We start from the raw sequence: 22,311 nt of genomic DNA, 5'->3' as shown, positions 1-22,311 counted from the left end.
TTCATACTGCCCGTACTTCACCCTTCTTTACTCCAAGAATATTCTCCAGTTAAAACAGTCAATAATCCTCAACAGATAATAAATAAATACTCGATCGTGTGGGGACGCTCAAACAGCCCGGCCTTACTGCGAAGTGGCACCAATTTTCACAAAAATGCAATAAATAATCTGAACAACAAAAACATGAAAAGCAATAAAATTCACATGGGAAACAAAACAACAACAACAAAAACAAAGAAAAAAAAAAAAACATCTTTGAAATAACACCATGAGATGAACCAACCCCCCGTTTGTCCAATACGAGTCCATTCCAACCAGGTCACCGCGCTGTGCCAAGTCTGTTCCGGTGACACGGGCGTAATGCGGCTCTTTATCTCCATGGCGCACACATCTGGAGGGGGAGGAGGAGGAGGCGGCGGGGGGGGCTAATTGGCTGGTGGTCCGGGCCTCGTTAGAACCAGTAGAGCTCCTTGGCTTTCTTGTGCTGCGGCAGGCCTGAGGAGAGAGAACAATGGTCAGGCGGGTTGTCATGGCGGCTTCGGGGAAAACATCCTGGACCAGAGCCGCGGTAGAACAAGAGACGAGAGGCTGAGGAGGAGGAGGAGGATGAAGAAAGAAGAACCAGGCAATTAGCAGTTTCTGATGACCACGAGCGATGTGACCGAGGCGTGTATAACTTCATATATTTATATTATCATAATTATATAAGAAGACGGGTCAGTAAATGGGACAATCACAGTGGTTATTTTTTAAAAGTCTAACAAAATATAAAGTTTTGAAAGATATAGAGCTCTGAAATGACTCAATTACGCATTAAATTTTGTTTGTTTTAATTAATATTTTGTCTCTTATACACTACGAGTCAAAAGTTTTAGAACACCACACTTTTTCTTTTTTTTAAAATTGCAATTCAAGTCCAATGAAGAGCTTAAAATGGTACAAAGGAAAGAACTGAACCAAAACTACATTTACATTACAATTATTACATGCCTATTACCATTGTAAATGTACAAATTTGAAGCCAAACTTTGTGCACTAAAAACTTGACAATGGTTTATGTATTATAGACGTCTAAATGTCCCCAAAACCTTCGCTTTTGTTTTGTAAAGGTGCACTACCGGGCAAAGGTTTTAGAACACCCACATTTTTCCAGTTATTTATGAAGCTTTCATTTCAGAGTGTAGTGACACAATAAACTAGGGGTGTGCAAAAATATTGAAATATCTATATGTCATTTAATTTAATGTGATGATACAGTATTGATATCATGAGCTGCTGTATCACCAAGAGTATTTTTTCATACATTTTTCTAAATTATTTTGTTACAGCTACAGTTTTGTTGCTTCTTTAGTGGAAGGAAACTTGTTTTTGTGACACATTTGACATTTTCACTGTTTTGATGATTGAAATGTTTGTGTTTCATATGAACTTTGCACAAGAAGTGGTTTAACAAAGACTTTCAGTATCACAGACATGATTTAGCCTTTATTTTTAAATTGAATCGTATTGAATCGAAAGCTTAGTGTATCGAGGTATCGTATCAGCAACTTCTTAATGATACCCAGCCCTACCATGTGGTGTTCTAAAACCTTTGACCGGCAGTGTATATACAGTAAGTTGTAAGTGAAATTGTAAATGCAAACTTGCTGCTCATGCGCCGCTTTTCTTTCTTGGAATTCTGTCGTTGTTTAAAAGGGTTTGGTACTTTTTACTTCAGCCTAAACCCGTTCGGTCATGATCCATGGGGTTGTGGTCTAAGTTTTGTTTCGTAGCGCTGCAAAATGACCCAATAAAAAGTGGGGAAAAAAATGATATAAGTAGTATATGTTTGCATTTATAAAACAGTTTGGAGAACACCTTTCTGTAGCCGTATCTGCCCTGGGTCGGACTCCCACACTGCCCCTTCGGCCTCATTGAACACAGCCAATCAGTGCAGCAAGATTAATTACAAATAAATCTGAAACAAAATCTCCTGTGTGTTATGTAAGATACCTGCTAACCTTGTAGTTAGACCTCTGTGTCCATAAATACACGTGATTCTTGTTCAGCAGCAGATCACGTTTCAGTCAACATGTACGAGTAAAGTGTTTAAGGTCTGGGGTTGCAGGGTTTGGACGAAAATGCGTTGCAATTGTGATTTTCACGTTGCAAACATCAGAGTTTGGTTCAGTTCATTCAGTAACTCACCAAATTTACTCGTGAGTGCCTGAAACTTTTCATTTTAAAGTACAGCTCAAGTGTTTATTTTTACAGCGCATTTACAAGAGATGAAGCAGCCTAAAGTTCTGCACAAATGTACAAAACATAAAGAGGAGGAGGCGGGGATCTTCATTTGTTTTAAACGCCAGTGCAAAAAGATGGGTTTTCACTGAGGTTTTTAAAAAAGTTTTGAGTCTGAGCCAATCTGATACTAAGAGGCCAGTGGTTCCAGAGTTTAGAGCCGGCGCTTGGTCTCGTCTGGTTTTCTGTGGCATGAACACCTAAAAACACAGGGTATTTAGTTCTTTTTAGAGGACATTCTAATCTGTAAATAACTGCATCCTTTGTGAAGTAATAACTGTGCCAACCCAAAGTGTGATTTAGATTTAATTGTGATATATTACAGGTTTATTTATGTAAGCTGTGTTTAGACCTTCTCTTTTTCCATGGAGACAGAACAGTCCTCCTGGTGCTAAAGAGCATCTACAGCTCATGATAATCTAGTTCTTCTTTCAAAAAGGCATTTCTCAGCCACACCTGCCCTCTCCAACCATCTGCACTCTGAGGACCTGAGGGACCAGAGGGACCTGAGGGACCTGAGGACTAAACACGGGGAGTCAGCATTTCAGTTTTATAAAGCAAAAACCTGGAAGAGTTTTGTCCAAAATTTCACCTGGCTGTGTTTGTGTCTCTAAGTATAAATACACGACTGGTAAAACATTTTTAGAACACACTTTTTCCAGTTTTTGACTGAAAATTATTCAGTATGTTGTGCCATTACACTCTGAAATGAAAGCATAGAACAAATAAGTAATTTTAGCTGAAAAAGAAATCATGGAATGAATTTATAAACCAAAACGTATTCTAAACTTTTGACTCATGAAAGTGTTCACCTTTGGCAGATAAAACAGCTGAACACTCGTGACTCGTTCTTTTTACAATAGACACATCAAGAATCTCGGACTTCCGGTCATTGCGCAATCCATACTGGGAAGGATTTTCCGAAAAAGTGAGCCCACTGCCCTTCGCCTTCACCTTTCACTATTTTTCAATTCCGTTGGGAAGAGAAACAGTTTGAACGGAGGTTTGAGTCACACACATCTGATTCACTTTTGCATTTATGGAGTTCGCAAACAAATTTCTCGAGCCGTTTTCTGCTGTTAGGATCCAACAACCACAACAATTAACGATGTCCGAATCCCAAAACTAAAATATGACAATATCAGAACCAGAAACAAAAGTGATATGGTTCAAAAGACTTGAAAAGTTCGACTTTGACAATAAACACATCCAACTGGGAAAACAAACATGGAGGTTTGATGCTCACTTTTTCGGAAAATCCTTCCCAGTATGAATTGGGCAGTGACTGGAAGTCCGAGATTCTTGATGCGTCTATAGAAATCAAATATTGCTCAGAAAGTTCTTCCCAAGTCTGTCGCAGAAGTTTCCATAAATGTTGCTTCACTCTTCTGTCCAATTCATCCCAAACCAGCTCGATGGGGTTTAAGTCTGGACACTGTCCTGCTGGACACTCCAGGTTTTCAAACTCATCATCTTGTTCTTTTTTCCTAAGGTACCGTATTTTCTGGGCCATTAGACGCGCTCGTAAACCTCCAACCCCATCAAAATACGACCGCGCGCCACAATCCAGAGCGCCCCATACACGAATCCACTCAGGTGTCCCAGCACGACTTCAGTAAACTACAAAGCCACAAACACAGAACACACAAACACACACGGAGCAGACAGAGGCCGCACATCGAAAAACACCCACAGACACACTCATCACTCCACGCCGACGAGGAACAGAACAGAGGAACAAACCGAAAAAGCGAGTGCAACGTGCCGCTTCTAGACACGACTGAACAACTGAGTCACTGCGAACACGCCGACAATCCAGTGACAGACACACCCTCCCTACACGCCACAACTGAACAAAGCCCAGAGTCACCGTGAACGAACAAACAAACAAAACCACTCACCCATCACACTGTTGGGTTTCCTTTAATAGACACTTTATAAAAATAAAAAAAAACTTGCCCCCTGCTGTATGCAGTCAGTAGTGCATGCATGAAAATGAGACACAGCTGTACACAAGCCCAAGGAGTGGTTCAACTGGAGCATGCAACCTAGTTAAGGCTGTGAGGTACAGGCATCTTTTTAAAGTCCCACGCGGTTTATTTGTGAAAAAAGTTCAAAAATAGACCATTTAATGACGTCTTATAATCCAGAGCGACTAAGAGCCTGGAAAATATGGTAGTTTTGGCAGAGCTTGGACTTGTGTTTTGGGTCATTATGCTTTTTTTCACCTCTGTCTGTTCAGTTTTTACCTTTGGACCATTTCAAGCTCTTTAGTGGACTTGAAACTTGCACTTGAATTGCAATAAATAACTGGAAAAATGAGGGCTTTTGACCGGTAGTGTGTGTGTGTACCCGTGTGCAGTGTGAAATCTGTTCTCTCACCTGTGTCCATGTTGAGGGCGAGGCTCTGTCCCACCTCCCCCGCGGGCAGGAGGCTGGGCCAGGTGCCGGGCGGCTCCAGTTTGCTGACCTCGTAGTGGCTGGGCATGGCGGGCAGGTGCGGCGGCCTGACGGCGGGCATCAGCAGGGGCCCGTAGTGCGGCTCGAGGGCCGACGGGGAGTAGAGTTCGTGCAGGGGCCTCGGGGGGCCGTACTGAGGCTGAGCGTAGCCCCAGCTCTCCGGGGGGTGCGGGTGGGCGTGCGGGTGGGCGTGCGGGTGCGGGTGGGACAGGCCCGGGTGCAGTCCCGAGGCGTACGGGTCCACGGCGTACGAGGGGGCGGGGTCACAGTGCGGCCGGGGCTGAGGGGAGGGGTAGTTACTGTCCCAGAAGGAAGGGGGGAAGCTCCGCCTGCCGCTGGGGGACGCGGCGTCTGAGGACACAAAGACTCATGTCAGGACACGTCAGTCAAGGACAATCAGGACACGTGTGGGAGATCTGCATCGTCACCGTAACAGAAGAAGAGTGGTGTACAGAACAGAACTCATAGGCTACAACAAAGGACTAAACCAGGTCAGGACTAAACCAGGTCTAAAACCAGGACTAAACCAGGTGTAAACTAGGACTAAACCAGGTCTAAACCAGGTCTAAACCAGGACTAAACCAGGACTAAACCAGGTCTAAAACCAGGACTAAACCAGGTGTAAACTAGGACTAAACCAGGACTAAACCAGGTGTAAACTAGGACTAAACCAGGACTAAACCAGGTGTAAACTAGGACTAAACCAGGACTAAACCAGGTGTAAACTAGGACTAAACCAGGTCTAAACCAGGTCTAAAACCAGGACTAAACCAGGTGTAAACTAGGACTAAACCAGGACTAAACCAGGTGTAAACTAGGACTAAACCAGGTCTAAACCAGGACTAAAGCAGGACTAAACCAGGACTAAACCAGGTCTAAAACCAGGACTAAACCAGGTGTAAACTAGGACTAAACCAGGACTAAACCAGGTGACTAAACCAGGTGTAAACTAGGACTAAACCAGGACTAAACCAGGTCTAAAACCAGGACTAAACCAGACCGGAGCTTTGACTCTGAGCCTCAGCTTCGAGCTCCGGCCCTGCCATGGTCTCTGAGCCTCCGGTCTGGTTCCGGTCTGGTCCCGGCCTAGTTTCGGCCTGGTTTCGGTCTGGTTTCGGTCCGGTCTCGGTCTAAGTCCCACTCTGGTCTGGTCCCGGTTTGGTCCCGTCCTGGTCCTGGTCTGGTCCTGGTCTGGTCTCAGTCTCAGTCCCGGTGTGGTCCCGGTCTCAGTCCCGCTCTGGTCCTGGTCTGGTCACGGTCTGGTCCCGGACCTGGTTCAGTCCTGGTTCAGTCCGTATGTGGCACAAAAGTCCGGCATCGCAGTCATGGAAGTGTTTCCATTGTTCATTTAAACACAAAATCAAAAACCGAATCATTATCCGTTTTTTCATTTTGGTTTTGGAGACAAATAATGAAGAAAACAGCTGTTTTTTCATTTTCTTATTTTTGGTTTTATTTTGAAAAACGAATGAGTGAATGATACAGACTGCTGTTGGTGAGTATGACGTGAACTTGAACAGAATCCTGGACAGAACATGTGTCACAGTCGTGCTGCACATGAAGAGCTGCCCTAATGTGATGGAACGCAACAGCTTCTTTCAGCTACGTCACGAGAAACAGAGAGAAACAGAGAGAAACAGAGGGAGGGAGGGAGGGAGGAGGAGACGAGACGGCAGCGAGACAAGGCAGCAGCTCGAGAAGGAGAGGAAGAAGAGGGGGTAAAGAGAGCAGGGAGCGGGGGATGAAGGGGGGGAGCGCACCCTGATTTATGGAGACACATGTGAGAGGGGCGTCCCAGTCACATGAGTGTCCCACATATCTGCTCCATCACATCACACACTGTCCAACTCATCCAAGACACGGAAACAATACACCAGCGGCACAGGCTCACACTTCAGCGCCATTTAAATATCTCCACTGTTTCAGAAGCACCAGAAACGACACAAGAAACATGTTTAAATACTATTCATGACAAAAACACTGGACGTGGTTAAGAATCTCTTTTTCACAAATCAGGAAGACGTTTGGAAAGATGTGACGACAACTTCCAGTGAGGTTCTAGACACTGATCAAACCCACTGAAGTAAATGTGATCAGTGGTGAAATGAAGACTGTTTGGAATCATCTTGAATTTGGCGTCTCGTCTCTTCTAATCACATGATGATGTCGCTCGGAGTTGTGCGTCAGTGGGGAAATGATGAAAACTGAGGACTGGTTGGAATTGGTCGCTGCAGCCGTCATGTCGTCTAGATCCAGCCTGAGAAAACTTGAGACTTGTTTTTAACCTCTTGAGACCCAAGCTTTTGTCTGGTGTGCATTTTTCATTTCTCCTCGCTATTTGGGATGAGTCGGACCTAATAAGTATCATAACTAAACTTTGTTTTTATACAGGAAGAGTCTTGGTCTCGACTCAGACTCATTTGGACATTTGGACTCGGTCTTGTCTCGGTCTTGTCTCAGTCTCGACCCTCAGAGGTCTTGGTTTTTTCCTAGTCTCGGGACTGTGTGATCTCGTACTGGTCTTGGTCTCGATTATTACCTCGGCCAAGGAGGTTATGGTTTTGCCGGCGTTTGTCTGTTTGTTTGTTTGTTTGTTTGTTTGTCTGTTAGCAACATAACTCAAAAAGTTATGGACCGATTTTGATGAAATTTTCAGGATTTGTTGGAAATGTGAAAAGGAAGAACTGATTTCATTTTGGGGCTGATCCGGAAGAAATCCTGGATTCTGGATCACTTTGAAATTTTAGTTAACATTGTGGTAAATGGGGCCAAAAATTTTGTTTCTCAATATCTGGGTTAATTATTGACCAAACCCCATGAAATTGGACTCAGGGATGGACAATGGGATCCTCTTTCATATTCCAAAGGCTGATCCGGATCTGATCCAGAAGACTGATTTTATCGCAATTTATATAAAAAATGGGGGTAGTCCTTGGCGGAGGTCTGCGCTCTCTGACTGCTTTTCTAGTTTTATTTATTTATTTTGATTAATTTATTATTATTATTATTATTTATTTATTTTTTGTTTTTAATTTTTTTGTGTGAAGTTTTGTTAAGTGTGAACAGAGTTTGTTGTACATTTTTTAGTGGTAGAGGAAACCAGAGGACCCAGAGAAAACCTACACAGGCATAAGAAGAACATCCAAACTCCACACAGAAAGCTCCAGAATCAGACGCAGGACCTTCTTGCTGTGAGACGAGCGCATTAATGTTCTCTATCTAAACCCCGGCACCTGCAGCCGGTCCTGAGTCAGTGCTAGTGCAGCCTTCTGGAGGTTCTGATCTTCACACGAGGCCTGAACATAAACTGAGAATGAGACGAACTTGGATGTGTCTTTATCTGCAGGACGAGGCTCTGGGGACACAGGCTCAGTTGTGCTTGTGCCTTTTATAAACAGTGAGAGCGCAGGGTGTATACAGTTCCTCTAAATGAACATAAGATGATTATAACAGACCTCCTTAATGACTAATGAACGATAAATATTTGTTTGCAATGTGGTCATGCACCTTCTGAAAAAGCTTGTGATCTCTCATCCACTCATTCCAGTATTTGGTCTTAAAGGGCCCATCTCATGCAAAATCAACTTTTCAGAGCTTTCTACCTTCTCAGAGTGATGTATTTGTCGCCCAAGTGGTTTTTAGATTGATTCGGCGTTTTTTTTTTTTTTTTTTAACCAATTGCAGCGTATTTCTGCCACCCTCCCACGTGACGACGAACTAAAGCTGCTACAACGACGACGCGGCAGATACACCTATGACGCGTTTGACGTAGCAGAAAGAGCTTCACACCCGCCCCCTCCCCCGCTCCACCTCCTCTGCCCCGCATCGTCTGACAATTCCCACATAAACACTTAAACAAAAGCGACAGCATAAGCTTCAACTTCTTAATGGTTCTTCAACCTGTGGCCTTCTGGCAGGAGCTTCAGGTCAATTCCAGCTCAGACCAACAGACTCAGGGACATCTTCTTCCCCAAAGCTCTCACCATACTTAATGAGAACTGTTTATTTGTTTTATGTATTAATTAATTCTTGCACTTTGACGGAGCAGCTCTGAATTTCATTATACTCTTTAACAGGGGTCTCAAACTCAAATTACATAGGGGCCACATTAGATAAAGTCTGAGTGAGGCTGGGCTGCATTGAGTATTCGATAAATAGTGGTTGCACAAAAAAAAACGCCGTACGTGCATGTGTACTTGTATTAACAGATCCACTTAGGCTTCGTTCAGACTGCAGCCTGAAGTGACCCAAATCCGATTTTTTGGCCTCTATGTTCCTGTATCTGATCTTTTAATGACAGTCTGAACGACACAGATCCGATTTTTTCAAATGTGACCCAGGACACTTGGATATGTGCTCCTGAAACTGATACATATCTGATCTTTTGACACGTGACTTCAGTCTGAACGGCCAAAGTGCATTCATCCACCTACACGTTATCAACAAGACACAAACGTCACTATTCTGTGCTGAAGTAGGTGAAAATTGTTAATGAACTCCTTGTCACTGAAGCGAAGCACATCTCCACTCACCACTCTTGGCTCCGTCTCCACATCCACACGTTCCTTTCAACGGACGTCGCTGCCACTGCCCCATAAAACGCCACGGCCAAAAACCTCGTCCTTCTCCTTCTCAATCTCCTCCTTAAAACAAGTAAGTTGTTCATGTTCTGGCTCCGGTACGAGAGGAACTTTAAAATCTCCAGGTGATCAATGCTCACATCCATGTTTGACCAACTTTCGTAAACACAGAGACGCTCGCTGCGGTTGACGTCCTTGAGTCTCCAGTGTCACATGTGGGACACTTTCAGGCCGTTTAATGTTCACACAGCGGATCACATACAAATTGGAACTGAGTTTTAAGCCCTGCAGTCTGAACGTAGCCTTAGACTCCTTGTTTCACAACTGCAGTAAAATGAGTTTTGGGATGTAAGCTGTGTTAATAATCTGTTGTTGTGAATCTGCACAGGCACCGATTGCAGCTTCATCTGTCAGTGTGGCCTGCAGTAGAGGGGTGGGATTGTGTGTACATCTACCGTGGGCCACATTGACATTATTTTTTGGAATTAAGTGGAGAGCCGCAAAAAATCCTTCCGAGGGCCGCAGTTGGCCCCCGGGCCTCGAGTCTGAGACCCCTGCTGTATAATGACAAGAAAGACTTTCTATTCTATTCTATTTTAATTGTTCTACACTGCAGTGTCCACGATATAATAAGTTTACCTACTAGTGTTTATTAATACTTTACCAATCAGTAATGTTCTGCTGACGTGGACGCGGTGCTTGAGCTTCGTGCTCCTCAAAGTCCTCGTCCGATTCCGGGTCCAACACATGCGGCTGAACGCGCTGTATCTCCATGATGATTAAAAGTTTATTCCTGCTGCTATCAGGGTCACGTCTGTCTCCCCCTCCCTCCCTGAGATGGTGGAGGAAGGGCGGCTCACTCGTCGCCTACGTCACGTTTGGAGGGCGGAGCCTGTGCTGTTCCTGGTCTGTGATTTCAGAACTATTGTGTAATGCACAGGTGTCAAACATACGGCCCGGGGGCCAGATCCGGCCCTCCAAGACCTTTAAACTGGCCCTTGGCTGATTTTCTACTAAAATATTTACTAATTATATTTTCTATTAAAATATCGTTAATTTTCTACGGCGCTGAGCATACCAGCATCTCCAGCGTCTCTGTACGTGGCCCCTCCCACCAGAGCAGCACAAATGAAGACTTGTCTCTTTCCAAACGCTCTTAAAGGACGATCGTTTTGACTGTTGACCGTGACACCCTCATCAGAAAAATGTTCAACATGAGAAAAGTGGAGCCGAGTGCAGGATTTTACAACAAAAATTTACTTTTTCCTATTTACAAACAAGTTCATGTTAAAATATTGTGTTGAAATTGTATTTTTCTTAAAGTTTCAGGTTGTTCATAATATTATAATATTTTGTAAAAGAAAGAGTTCATCAATTAAAAAAGATTTCTGTAATAGATTTGTGTTTCTCTGCACAAATATTTGAACTTATTGTATTTTTGGGGGTTTATATGACATGAGTTTTCTGATCCAGACACTTTGGGATCAAAGTAGGTTGGATACGACCCCCGGAACAAAATGAGTTTGACACCCTGGTGTAATGGATGTTCCAAAACCCAAATTGTGCTTGTTTATGTGCAGAAGATACAATGTGAAAAGAGTTATTTTGTATGACATGGGCCCTTTAATCTGATCACATTACTCGTTCTGTGTTCTGAGGGTCACAGGAGGATTCAGCTCAGCATGAGAAGTGTTTGGACCTTCACCTCACACATGACACCCGTCCAGCAGAGCTCCAGATGCACAGAGGAATGAAGCCCGCCGCCGCCCTCACCAGAGTCTCTTCTAATCGGGTCGGCGCTCACGCACGCAGCTTTGGGGTGTTGATTTGGCCTTGGGTGGCTTAGTGGCTTAGCACTTCGCTTCACGGCAGAACAGTTCCAGGTTCGACTCATGTGTCACCTGGGCTTTTCTGTGCAGGGTTTGTGTGTCAGGGTGGGTTTCCCCGATCAACCCAGCAACCCAGAGGTCAAATCCTCCAGGTAAAGACTGAATTACAGTTCTGATTTGACTCAACGCACACTGCTGCTGTTGCTGGGTATCATGAAGAATTTGCCGATACGATACATACCTCGATACATAGGCCACAATACGATACATATCTCGATACAGTGTGCTTCCAATTTGATACGATATGGTTCAATAAAAAAAATAATGGCTGAATCATCACTGTGATTCTGAAAAACTCTGTTAAACCACTTCTGGTCAACAAAACCATAGCGCTGTAACAAAATAATTTAGCAAAATATACCAAAAAATACTCTTGGCGATACATCGATACAGCAGCCCGCGATATCGATACTGTATCATCACATTAAACGATTTGATATAATGATATTTCAATATTTTTGCACACTCCCAGCCGCCGTCACCTTGTCACCTGTTGTTTTTGATTTGCAGATCTGCGTCGAGATCTGTGCACCTCAAAGTAATTCGCAGCACAACACTTCTTGGAGGTTAGAATTGCGTTTGTGTTTACGGCGACGCAGACTCGTCCTGACAGTCCAGACAATTTGACGCACGACCATAAATCGGGCTTAAGGTCGTCCTGATTAAGACTAACTCAAGATCTGGAGATGATCCTCAGGCGCTGCACTGAAGCACCCGTTGCTCCAGTGGCATAAAAGGATGGGTCAAATTCAGAGGACAAATTTCCTTCTTCCTTTTCCTCCTAACTCTCTCAACTCTCTCCGTCCACCGTCCTGCCTCAAAACCAAGGCAGGCCGAGATTTTTCTGTTGTTTTTTCTCTCTCCCTAAGCTCTGGAATGCCCTCTGAGATCTTGCTCCTCCTTACCTCACTTTAAAACCCTCCTAAAAACCCTTTTTTTTTTCATGATGGCGTTCAACAGCCCACGAGCTCTACTTTAGTCTCTCATCTTTGTATATCAAGTCACTCCTTTACGTCATATTTTACATATTTTATATTTGTGTTATTGTTTCACGATGTTAGGTCAGGTTAGGTCGCTGTATTCGTACCTGTAGGTAAATTTGCTTTGCAGATTTGAGAGGCTGGTTTATACATTTCACATTTCATTCATCCACAAAACACGTATAAAAACACAATTACAAAATAAAGTGTTACAGAGCTCCAATGCAAAATGGTTTGTTCCATAAACGATGAGTTAAATTCATCCATCACGCTCGGCTAAAATCACAATAAATATTAAATTTGTTGTGTTTCATGATGTAAAGAACCTTGGTGCAACTTGTTATGGTTGGTTTTAAATGTGCTATAAGTAAAATGACTCAACTTGACTTAAATTATGCAGATCTTTTCTACCACAGAAGGGGCTTTAATCAAAGAACCACTCACTCATTCACAAACACACACAGTCCAGTTTCACCAGTGTGTGTCTCCACTGTTGTCAACACAATGTACGATAAAGAAATGTCATATTTTGTCCATCACCTGTGGCACAATATGCAGAAGAAACTAAAGCCTCAATCTGCAGGCTCAGAGCAAAACACCACAAGAGCAAAACGTTTAAACCTGGTGCCGTGTGAGGTGAGCAGGTCTGTGCAGAACATAACCTCGCGAAGACTCTTTCAACCGTCTCAAGAACTGACTCTGAGGAGTAAATCTCAGGTAGGTGATCGCAGATGCAAGAGGAGAGTCTGAAATCTGGGCACTGTCTCGCTGTCAGGATACTAACATTTCTAAAAACACAAATTCAGCACTGACAAACAGACTCGATACTCAACACCGATTACGAAATTGTTCTGATCCAGCTCCTCTCCCTCTTTCTGTGCACCCGCCACCCCAAATCTCTTCTACTGTCCCCACCTGTTGTTGTCTCTGCCCCCTCCTCCCTCCGCTCCTCCTCCTCCTCCTCCTCCCCTCTCGCCCTTGAACAGAATGTCACTGAGCCATTCTGCACTTTTTTGGCCGTATACTTTTATATTTAGATAGAGCAGCGAAAACCGGGCTAGTGTTTCCTCGCGCGCCTATATCGCACAGTATGTCAGTGTTATACGTGTGAGGGGAGGAAGGAGGGAGGGAGGAGGGAGGAGGAGTGCATTGTGGGAGCGGGGCTGGAGCGGCCGGGTGTTGAAGGCGACACTAGCGCGGGGCTGGGGGCTTACGCCGGTGTTCAAACTTAGCCTGTTGTGGGGCAGGACGCGTGGGGTAGGACGCCGGGAGCCCCTGCCCCTGGCCCTACAAGGAGAGCAGGGTCAGCGCTGTCAAAAGCAGCGCCGCACTGTGCACGGACAAATGCTCTGTTCTCGTCCGCTGCATTGTGTTGTTCGCATGCACCCACACTCGCACGGAAACTCATCTGACCACAGCTACAAGGGCTTTTTTATGGAGTAAGAAAGCTTTCAGAAATATTTGCGTGCATAAGATAGAAATTCGTGCATATTTGTCCGTAGTTGAGCATAAAATAAATATTTGTAAACTCTCGAATGAGTCCAGTCGTACATAAAATGTATTTTATCCATCAGAATATGAATTGAAAACGACGTCAAGAATTACAATCACAAAATGAAAATGTACGATTACGCTTTTTTCAGTACGAATTTACGGCAAATATAAAAAAAATACAACATCAACATTGATCAAAATGCTGGACTTTTGCACCACATATGGACTGAACCAGGACTGAACAAACCAGGACTAAACCAAGACTGAACCAGGACTGAACAAGGACTGAACCAGAACTAAAACAGTAAATAATCGTAGATTTTCATTTCGTGATTGTAATTCTTGACGTCGTAACTTTTCAATTCGTATTCTGATGGATAAAATACACATAACACATTTTATGTACGACTGGACTCACTCCAGATTTTTACGAATATTTATTTTATGCTCAACTACAGACAAATATGCACAGATTTCCCAAATATGCATGGATTTCTTAGCCAGGCTGGCACCACCTAGTGCCTCTGCTCAATTTCAATTCTCTCCAGCGACTAGGTCAGGAATCAGAATACACTAGACAGTTTGAAAAAATCCCTTAAGTGTGAGTTTGGGCACCAGCCAATCAGCAAAGAAACAAACATTCTGTGTTGTCAACGATTCCCGAGATTGAGGATTTAAAGTCGGAACAAAGAGAATGTTTCGATGAATTTTATCAAGGGGAAAGACGTTATTGCCCTTCTTAAATAAAAAACCCGCCTACCATCGAGCGAACGAATCCTAATGCTGCGAGGTCAGACGGTTTCTACGAAGTGAAACCGGCTGATGAATCAGGCTATGGATTTCTATCCTCTGCACACAAATATTTCTGAAAGTTTTCATACAGTGCTCCATACTTTTTTCTGACATTCTGTTTTAAACACGTCCACGTCACATTTCAGACTGTGTTTGTACAAATCTAAACTACAGGGTGAGCAGTTTTTATGCACAATAACCCTGGAGATTTTGTTTGTGGAAGAAATGATGGTACTTCAAAAATTGCAGCCTCTGTGTCCATTCAAACTGTGATCTTGATTAGATTGAAATTAACCGTGCAGCCTTAATCGCTGCGTTCAAAGTGGACACAAAACAAGCTCTGTGCTTCCAGTGAGAGTGATGACATCTCATTATTTGTTATTTTATACACTGCACAGATATAAAAAACGATAGTTGATGGACTTGTTTCTTTTATTAAGTCATTTTAGATCAGTATTTCAATTTAAAATGTGCAAATGACGACATAATGATCCACGGGTGTCATAAAGTGCAACTACAGAGCAACCACAAGCTCATTATGTTTGCTATAAAATAAGTAAAGACAGTAAGAAAACATATTTCTCGAATTAAGACATGATTTTAAATTGTTAGTTCATTGAAGTTTCTGTCCTGCTTCAAGAAATTACATCTAGTTTCAAGACAAAACATTTGCAAGTGGAATATAATCATAGTCAAGGTAAATTATCTGAATTATACCGATTAGAAATCTCACGAAACTTAAATACGATGACAAATCTACTCCAGTTCTGGTCTAGTCCTGGTTCAGACCCGGTTAAAGTCCTGGTCTAGTCTCATCCTGGTCAAAGATGGTGAGCGCTTCTTCTCTATGAATAACAAACCCGTCCCATGCCCCGTGAGCCGCCTCGTGCCTCGTGCCCACAGCCGGGCGACCCTCTGTCTGCAGCCCTGACCTGTTTACCAGCTGACCCCTGCCCTGACCTCTGATTGGACGGCAGTTGTCACCTGACCATCACCTGTCTCTGTCTGAAGTGTCGGCTCATCTTGTGTGGCCCTAAAATAAGACTCACCCACTGTCCAACTGTCCAAATGTCCAACTGTCCATCAACCAAATGTCCAAACTCACTGCGCTCAAATACCCAGGTACTTTTTCTTTGTTCTTACTCTGGTTCTTTTTCTGCACGATCACAGTAAGATTTGACACTAAGATTTGAGCTGAAGAAGTTTGAAAAATGTACTTCTTCGCCTCATTATAAATACAAACAAATTACTTCACTGTTGCAGCTCATATTTTTAACTATATTGTACCTTTAGAAAAGTTTTGGGAGGTATTTCTGCTTCATGGTTTGGTTTCAGAGTTGTCATGTGTTGTCTGTATTTGGCGTGATCGTGACAGGCTCATGCACAGGTAAATGTGAGTCCGGACTTGACGGGAAGTTTGTCTCATTCAGGGTTGTTAGTTAGTCAGACTGTCACCAGCTTGTGCCTCCGCAGGACTCAGGACTAAACCAGGACTGAACCAGGACTAAAACAGTAAATGCTCAACTACAGACAAATATGCACAGATTTCCCAAATATGCACGAATTTCTTAGCCAGGCTTGCACCACCTAGTGCCTCTGCTCAATTTCCATTTCTCTCCAGCGACTAGATGAGGAATCAGAAAACACTAGACGGTTTGCAAGAACCTCAGAAATGTGAGTCCGGGCACCAGCCAATCAGCGAAGAAACAGACATTCTGTGTTGTCAACGATTCCCGAGATCAAGGATTTAAAGCCGGAACAAAGAGAATGTTTGGTGAATTTTATGAAGGGGAAAGACGTTATTGTCCTTCTTCCTACGGGATTTGGGGAAAGCTTAATATCCCAGTTAACCCTGTTAGCGGAGCATTACAGACGTCACGACCAAATCGCAGCGATTGGTTAAATTAAAAAAGTACCTGCCTACTGTCGAACGGACAAATTCTAACACTGTGAGGTCAGACAGTTTCTACAAAGTAAAACGAAGTGAAACCGGCTGATGAATCAGGCTAGTTGTTAGTAGGTGTGTGCAAAAATATCGATATATTGTATTGTTTAATGTGATGATTCAGTATCGATATTGTGGGCTGCTGTATCGATATATTGCCAAGAGTATTTTTTGGTTTATTTTACTCAATTATCTTGTTACAGTGCAACAGTTTTGTTGTTTATGTGACACATTTGACATTTTCACTGTTTTGGTGATTAAAATGTTGTGTGTTTCATTTTAACTTTGCACAAGAAGTGGTTTAACAAAGACTTTTAGTATCACAACCTTTATTTTTATTGAACCGTATCAAATTGATTTGAAATATATCGTACCGAATCGAATCGAAACCTCGAGTGTGTACGTATCGTATCGAGGTGTGTATCGTATCGTATCAAGGTCTGTATCGTATCAGCAACTTCTTAATGACACCCAGCCCTACTTTTTCAAGTTTTTCTAGATTTTCAAAAAGCAAAAAGTGACCATGTGTCCAGTCCCAAAACAATAAAACCAGTAAACTCAATAAAAGCAACACCATAAAAATCATAAAACTGCAGTAAAGTAGTACAATAAAATAAAAGGCACAGAGGAGCACAAGACTAACACAGTGTAAAAAGCCACAGAGAATAAAAGTGGGTCTTAAAACGAGACTTAAAACTCTCCACTGTGGGGGCAGAGTTTTCTAGTGTTTGGAACCGACCACAGAGAAGGTCCTGTCCTCCCTGGTTTTAAGTCTCGTCTAAGGAACCACGAGGAACCTCATGTCATTTCTTAAAACTGACTTAAACTCCTGACTTCAGAACAGGGCTGCAAGATTAATCATAAACACATTGAAATAACCGTCCGATGAGGTTCATGTGGTCTTCTGATCATTTATGTTATTAGGTTCTTTTTCAGACCAAGAGTTTGTTTTCATACTTGACAGTTTTCACTGCTCACAAGCGAAAAATGGAAAAAAACGGATAACAATCGATTCCCGTTTACATGACTTCTGTGACTGCGATGCCGGACTTTTGTGCCGCATACGGACTGATCCAGGTCCGGGACCAGACCAGGACCAGAATGGGACCAGATCGCTACTGAGACCGGGACCAGACCGCAACCAGACCGAGACTGAGATCAGAACTGAAACCGGGACCAGGAGTCAAAACTCGGAGTTCACTCTGATCCTGCTCTGGTCTCGTTCTGGCCCCAGTCTGGTCCCGGACCTGGATGAGTCCTGGTTCAGTCCATATGCGGCACAAAAGTCCAGCATCGCAGTCACGGAAGTCACGTAAACGGGAATCGATCGTTATCCATTTTTTCCATTTTTCATTTAAACACAAAATCGAAAACTGAAAAAACGAATCATTATCTGTTTTTTCATTTTGGTTTTGGAGACAAATAATGAAGAAAACTGTTTTTGTTTTTTTTTTTCATTTTCTTATTTTTGGTTTTATATTGAAAAACAAATGACTGAATGATACACGGATTATTCATGCTTCTGTCTTTTAACCAATTCTTGTGGACACTTTTAAAATGTGACTTTTTGAATTTGAATCCTTTTATTAAAACATAAGTCTGTCAAAAAAAACTAAATCCCAAATCCTTCAGCCCTGCTTGCGAGTGGTGTTTGCTGTACCTGTTCCGTGGGACTCGGGGGCCCGCCTCTTGCCCTCTCCGTCCATGTAGGAGCTGAGGGCCCTGGAGAAATGCTGGTCCACCACGCTGCTGATGTCCCCCTGGTAGTACGTGAAGAGCACACATCTGGAGCTCAGGTACTCGGCTTCAGGGGCCCCCGCCGGTTTGTCTTTAGGGCCCTCCTCTGACCTGGGGCCGGCGGGGGTGTAGGAGGACGGGGCCGGGGAGGACAGCGAGGAGGCGGTGGAAGAGGAGGAGGACGAGGAGGAAGCGCCTGGGCCCCCGGGCAGACCGTCGGGGCCCCTGGAGGTGTCCATGCGATCTCTGCAGTGAGAGGGCGTCACAGCAGCGGGGGCCTGGGGGACACGGGCAGGAGGACACGGGTTTATCTCTGAGAAAAGTCACACTGAACGGCTCGTACCTGAGTTTGAACCATGTTTTAGTTTGAACTTTTTGACACAGAAACAGCCGTGTGCGAGAGTGTCTGGAGTTCGTTGGAGCCATTTTACACCTTTGTACCTCCCACCACCGTGAGGCGCTAGATCTAATGTTCTAATGTAATGACCTGCCAAGCCCCGGGGTTTTAAAAGGTCAATGGTCCGAGCTCAACGGTGCATGACTCCAGATTCACCTTGAACCCGACGAGGTTCTTCCGGTGTCTGTGGGTCGATTGATCATGTGCAGTAGTGTCTTATTTCCTGTGGGCCTGTGCCAACGCAAATGCACGCACAGAGCACAGCCTCGTGTATCATGTGATCACTTTGACCAATCAGAGCGAGAGGATCTAGAGCAGAGCTGAGCCAGAGCTAACGATATAAAAAAAAAATTTAACATATTTAAGGCAACTGAAGGACTTTGAGCTGAGAAAACATTTATGATCTAAAATCACCAAAAAATCCAACATTTTTGAAAGCTGTAGGTGCCATGTCATAGTCAGTCTGGCGCCACCTAGTGCCTTCGCTCAATTTAATTTCTCTACAGCGACTAGGTCAGGAATCAGAATACACTAAACGGTTTGCAAGAACCCTGGGCACCAGCCAATCAGAGAAGAGCCAGATATTCTGTGTTGGCAATGATTCCTGAGCTCGAGGATTTAAAGCCGGAACAAAGAGAATGTTTGGTGAAGAGGAAAGACGTTATTGTCCTTCTTCCTACAGGATTTGGGAAAAGTTTAATATACCATTTAATCCCATTAGCGGTGCATTACATACGTCACGACCAAATAGCAGCGATTGGTTAAATAAAAAAAGTACCCGCCTACCATCGAGCGAACAAATCCTAACGCTGTGAGGTCAGACGGTTTCCACAAAGTGAAACCGTCTGATGAATCAGGCTACGGATTTCTATCCTCTGCACACAAATATTTCTGAACGCTTTTATACTCCATACTTTTTTCTGACACTCTGTTCTAAGTTCGCATTTGAAACACGTCCGCGACACATTTCAGAAAACGTTTGTACAGATCAGTCAGCAGTTTTAATGCAGAATAAGCCTGGAGATTTTGTTTGTGGAGATTTTGTTTGTGGAGATTTTGTTTGTGGAGATTTGGTTGGCTGACAGGGCCGAACACGAGCAGTTTGTGATTACATTGCCTCTATGACAAAAATCCTTTCTTAGCCCAGGAAATTTTTTCCGCTGAAGCAACAGTGAGTGTCACTACAACAACTGGAGAAAGCTACAAACAGCAACAACCTCCAGTTATTTTAATAGATCCATGTTACCTGCTCTAGAAAAAGGAGGAAAAGGTGCACACAGGTGTCGCAGCGTCTTTTGACCGTCGTCTGTGGAGGCTGAATCTGTGTATTTTGGGTGGTTATAAAGTATGCCAATAAATTATCGAGGAACACAGTATTTTTGAGTCTCTTTTATGGAAGACACACGTCCAAAACACCACACACGCTGCAACCACAGCAGACCCGGCACAAGGAAAGTTTCCCCACTACACATTTGTTTCCTTATAGTTCTCCAATCTTTCTTTCTATTTTAAACAGGAGGTGTTTCCTTTTACTTTCTACCATGTTATAATGTCATATTCTAATCAAAAGCATGAAGAGGTTTTCTTATCCATGCATGTTTGAGTAATCTAGAGATCTCTCCCAGGCACGTTTCGATCCTGCACACGGCTCCACCCCCGGCCGACAGTTCTCCATCAAAATACAAGCACGAAATGACACAAAACTGCACGCGCCGACTTCACAAACCCGACGTGATGTGCATTAGGTTCGTTAGTGAGATGAAACGTGAAAAAAACTCTTCTTAAAACTATAAAAGGTAACATGATGATCTAAATATGTTGTATGATAGAAGTCAATACCAAACAGAAATAAAATACTTTGTCTTTAAGCAGCGTGAACCAGACTGAAAGAAAAAAGGTGAATCTGCCAGTAGTTTATGCATTAGTTTACGACTTTATGCACTACAAAATGCTTCATAAAATGGACAGATTATATACGACAGCCTTACATTTCATATTTACTTTTACTTTTACTAAATAATGTATGACGTAAAGAGTGTTTATCTAAATTAGAATCAGTTCAAATCAGGTTCTTTAACACGCAAGACGCTGCAAGAAACGTTAATCCAATATTTTAATCAAATATATGTGTCTTATTTATCAAATTTATCTAATATTTATCCAAAAAGCGTTACTTCTTCCTGTGAGTTAAGCCACCTCTCCGCAGATATGGCTTGTAACTCGGCCCGGTTGCATCACCTGCTTGTTTTCTGCAAATTTAAAGCCACATTGCGGAATATTTCAGGCACAAAATCTCCAGACAAACAATTTACAGCATCGTAAACGTTCATTCGATTGTAGTTGACTGTAGTTACTTAGAAATCTGCTTTAAAGATTTTACAGAGGAATTCTTCTAGGAATACTTCACATTGTCAGTTTGAAATGAGACTTTTATACATTTATACTTTTTTTTTTTATTTTAATTTATTGTGTATTAGTTGTGCATTCCTGTAGTAATTTGTCGTGATTGAGCTGAAATTTTTGTTCATATTTTCGACCTGCAGAGCTACACCGCTATTTCTGTTAATAATACATATTAAAATACTTAAATAGTTGTATTATAGTTTAGTTTCCTTCCTTTTTAATCCCTCGCTGCTCACTGTAAAGCAATTATCGCATGACTTGTAAACAGATGATTCGGATTTGGTCTTCCTGGAGCACGTCTGCGCTAACCTTGTGCCGCGCTGTGTGCCTTTCCAAATGAAGTCATTGCTTGGCTTGTCCGCGCAGTTACAGCACCCTGCTATATTTACTCTACAGACATAACACATGCCGCTGCTCATAAACACGCAATCGATTCTGCGCTAATACTCACCCAATAACGCCAACTTTGCGCACGAACTTTTTCGCCAACGAGCTCGCTGCAAATCCACCTGCATTTACGCAACTATCACAGATTTTACGCAGGGATACTTGCACTTTTAGGGGTCCATTGCTCTATAAAAACAGACTTATAACCTGTCACAGTACGTCACCCACTCCATATTAAAGGCTTGTCTTTGTCTTTTTAATCGCAGATTTCCAGAGACTTAAGTGTTGTTTTTTATATTTGTACTTAATATTTTCATTGCAGACCTAATTTAAAAGCTATACATTAGTAATATGCACTAATATACTAAAATTTACTTGAGGTAACTTGCAAAAAAATGAAAAATATGTGAATATGTGCAAGACAATCTTCGTGCGTAAATCCAGAGTTTTACGCGCAGCCGCTCAAAACCAAATCTTTGCAAATCAAAACATTTTTCATTTAAACATAACCGATTTCTGGCATCCATTTCGACATTTTGACACCGTGTTTAGTTGCAAAGCCGCGGCGTACCTGTAAGCTGTTGATGAAGGCAGGAGCGCTCGGTGCGTACGGTGCGTAATGTCCATAGGCTGGGTACATAACATCCAAACAGCTCATGGTAAACGGGCGCGGACTCTGCAGCTGCGGTGATAGCGACCTCAGCTCAAAGAGGGACCCGCGCGCTCACCATCCGCGTTTCCCACGGAGCAAACAGCGGGAGGAGTCGCGGGAGATTCGCTGGAAAACCAAAAACAAACCCCAAAAAAAAAAATCCTCTGGCGTGTCCGAGCGCTCTTCCCCTTCCACGGTGCGCTCCGGGCAGCTGCCAACGCGCATATGCAAGTTTATGGAGCAGGCACGAGGGTCCTGTCCAGAGCGCGAGCCCTCCCTCCTACCCCCCTCCTCTTCCTCAAACCCCCTCCTCAT

General features: G+C 43.3%; 1 protein-coding gene across 1 annotated transcript; it reads right to left on the bottom strand.

Annotated features, from left to right (window-relative positions):
• Positions 1 to 331: 331 nt before the first annotated feature.
• vgll2b (vestigial-like family member 2b) lies at positions 332 to 22,002 on the bottom strand. Its single transcript, XM_055160348.1, has 4 exons — positions 21,916 to 22,002; positions 18,081 to 18,435; positions 4,663 to 5,091; positions 332 to 495 (listed from the first exon to the last, which is right to left on the bottom strand). The coding sequence occupies exons 1-4, from the start codon at positions 22,000 to 22,002 to the stop codon at positions 452 to 454; spliced, it is 915 nt and encodes a 304-aa protein (XP_055016323.1). The 3' UTR covers positions 332 to 451.
• Positions 22,003 to 22,311: the final 309 nt, after the last annotated feature.

This window comes from Boleophthalmus pectinirostris, unplaced genomic scaffold, assembly GCF_026225935.1.
Source record: "Boleophthalmus pectinirostris isolate CB_2022bp ecotype Guang Dong unplaced genomic scaffold, ASM2622593v1 HiC_scaffold_10, whole genome shotgun sequence".
Classification (NCBI taxonomy): Eukaryota; Metazoa; Chordata; class Actinopteri; order Gobiiformes; family Gobiidae; genus Boleophthalmus; species Boleophthalmus pectinirostris.
The sequence above is the reverse complement of the archived record's forward strand: the minus strand, read 5'-3'. Positions and strand labels throughout refer to the sequence as shown.

Coding starts and splice junctions, on each gene's coding strand:
- vgll2b (XM_055160348.1), bottom strand. CDS start 22,002: ATGAGCTGTTTGGATGTTATGTACCCAGCCTATGGACATTACGCACCG. Junction 18,436..21,915: donor CCTTCATCAACAGCTTACAG/GTACGCCGCGGC, acceptor CGTGTCCCCCAG/GCCCCCGCTGCTGTGACGCC. Junction 496..4,662: donor CGCCCTCAACATGGACACAG/GTGAGAGAACAG, acceptor CTCTCTCCTCAG/GCCTGCCGCAGCACAAGAAA.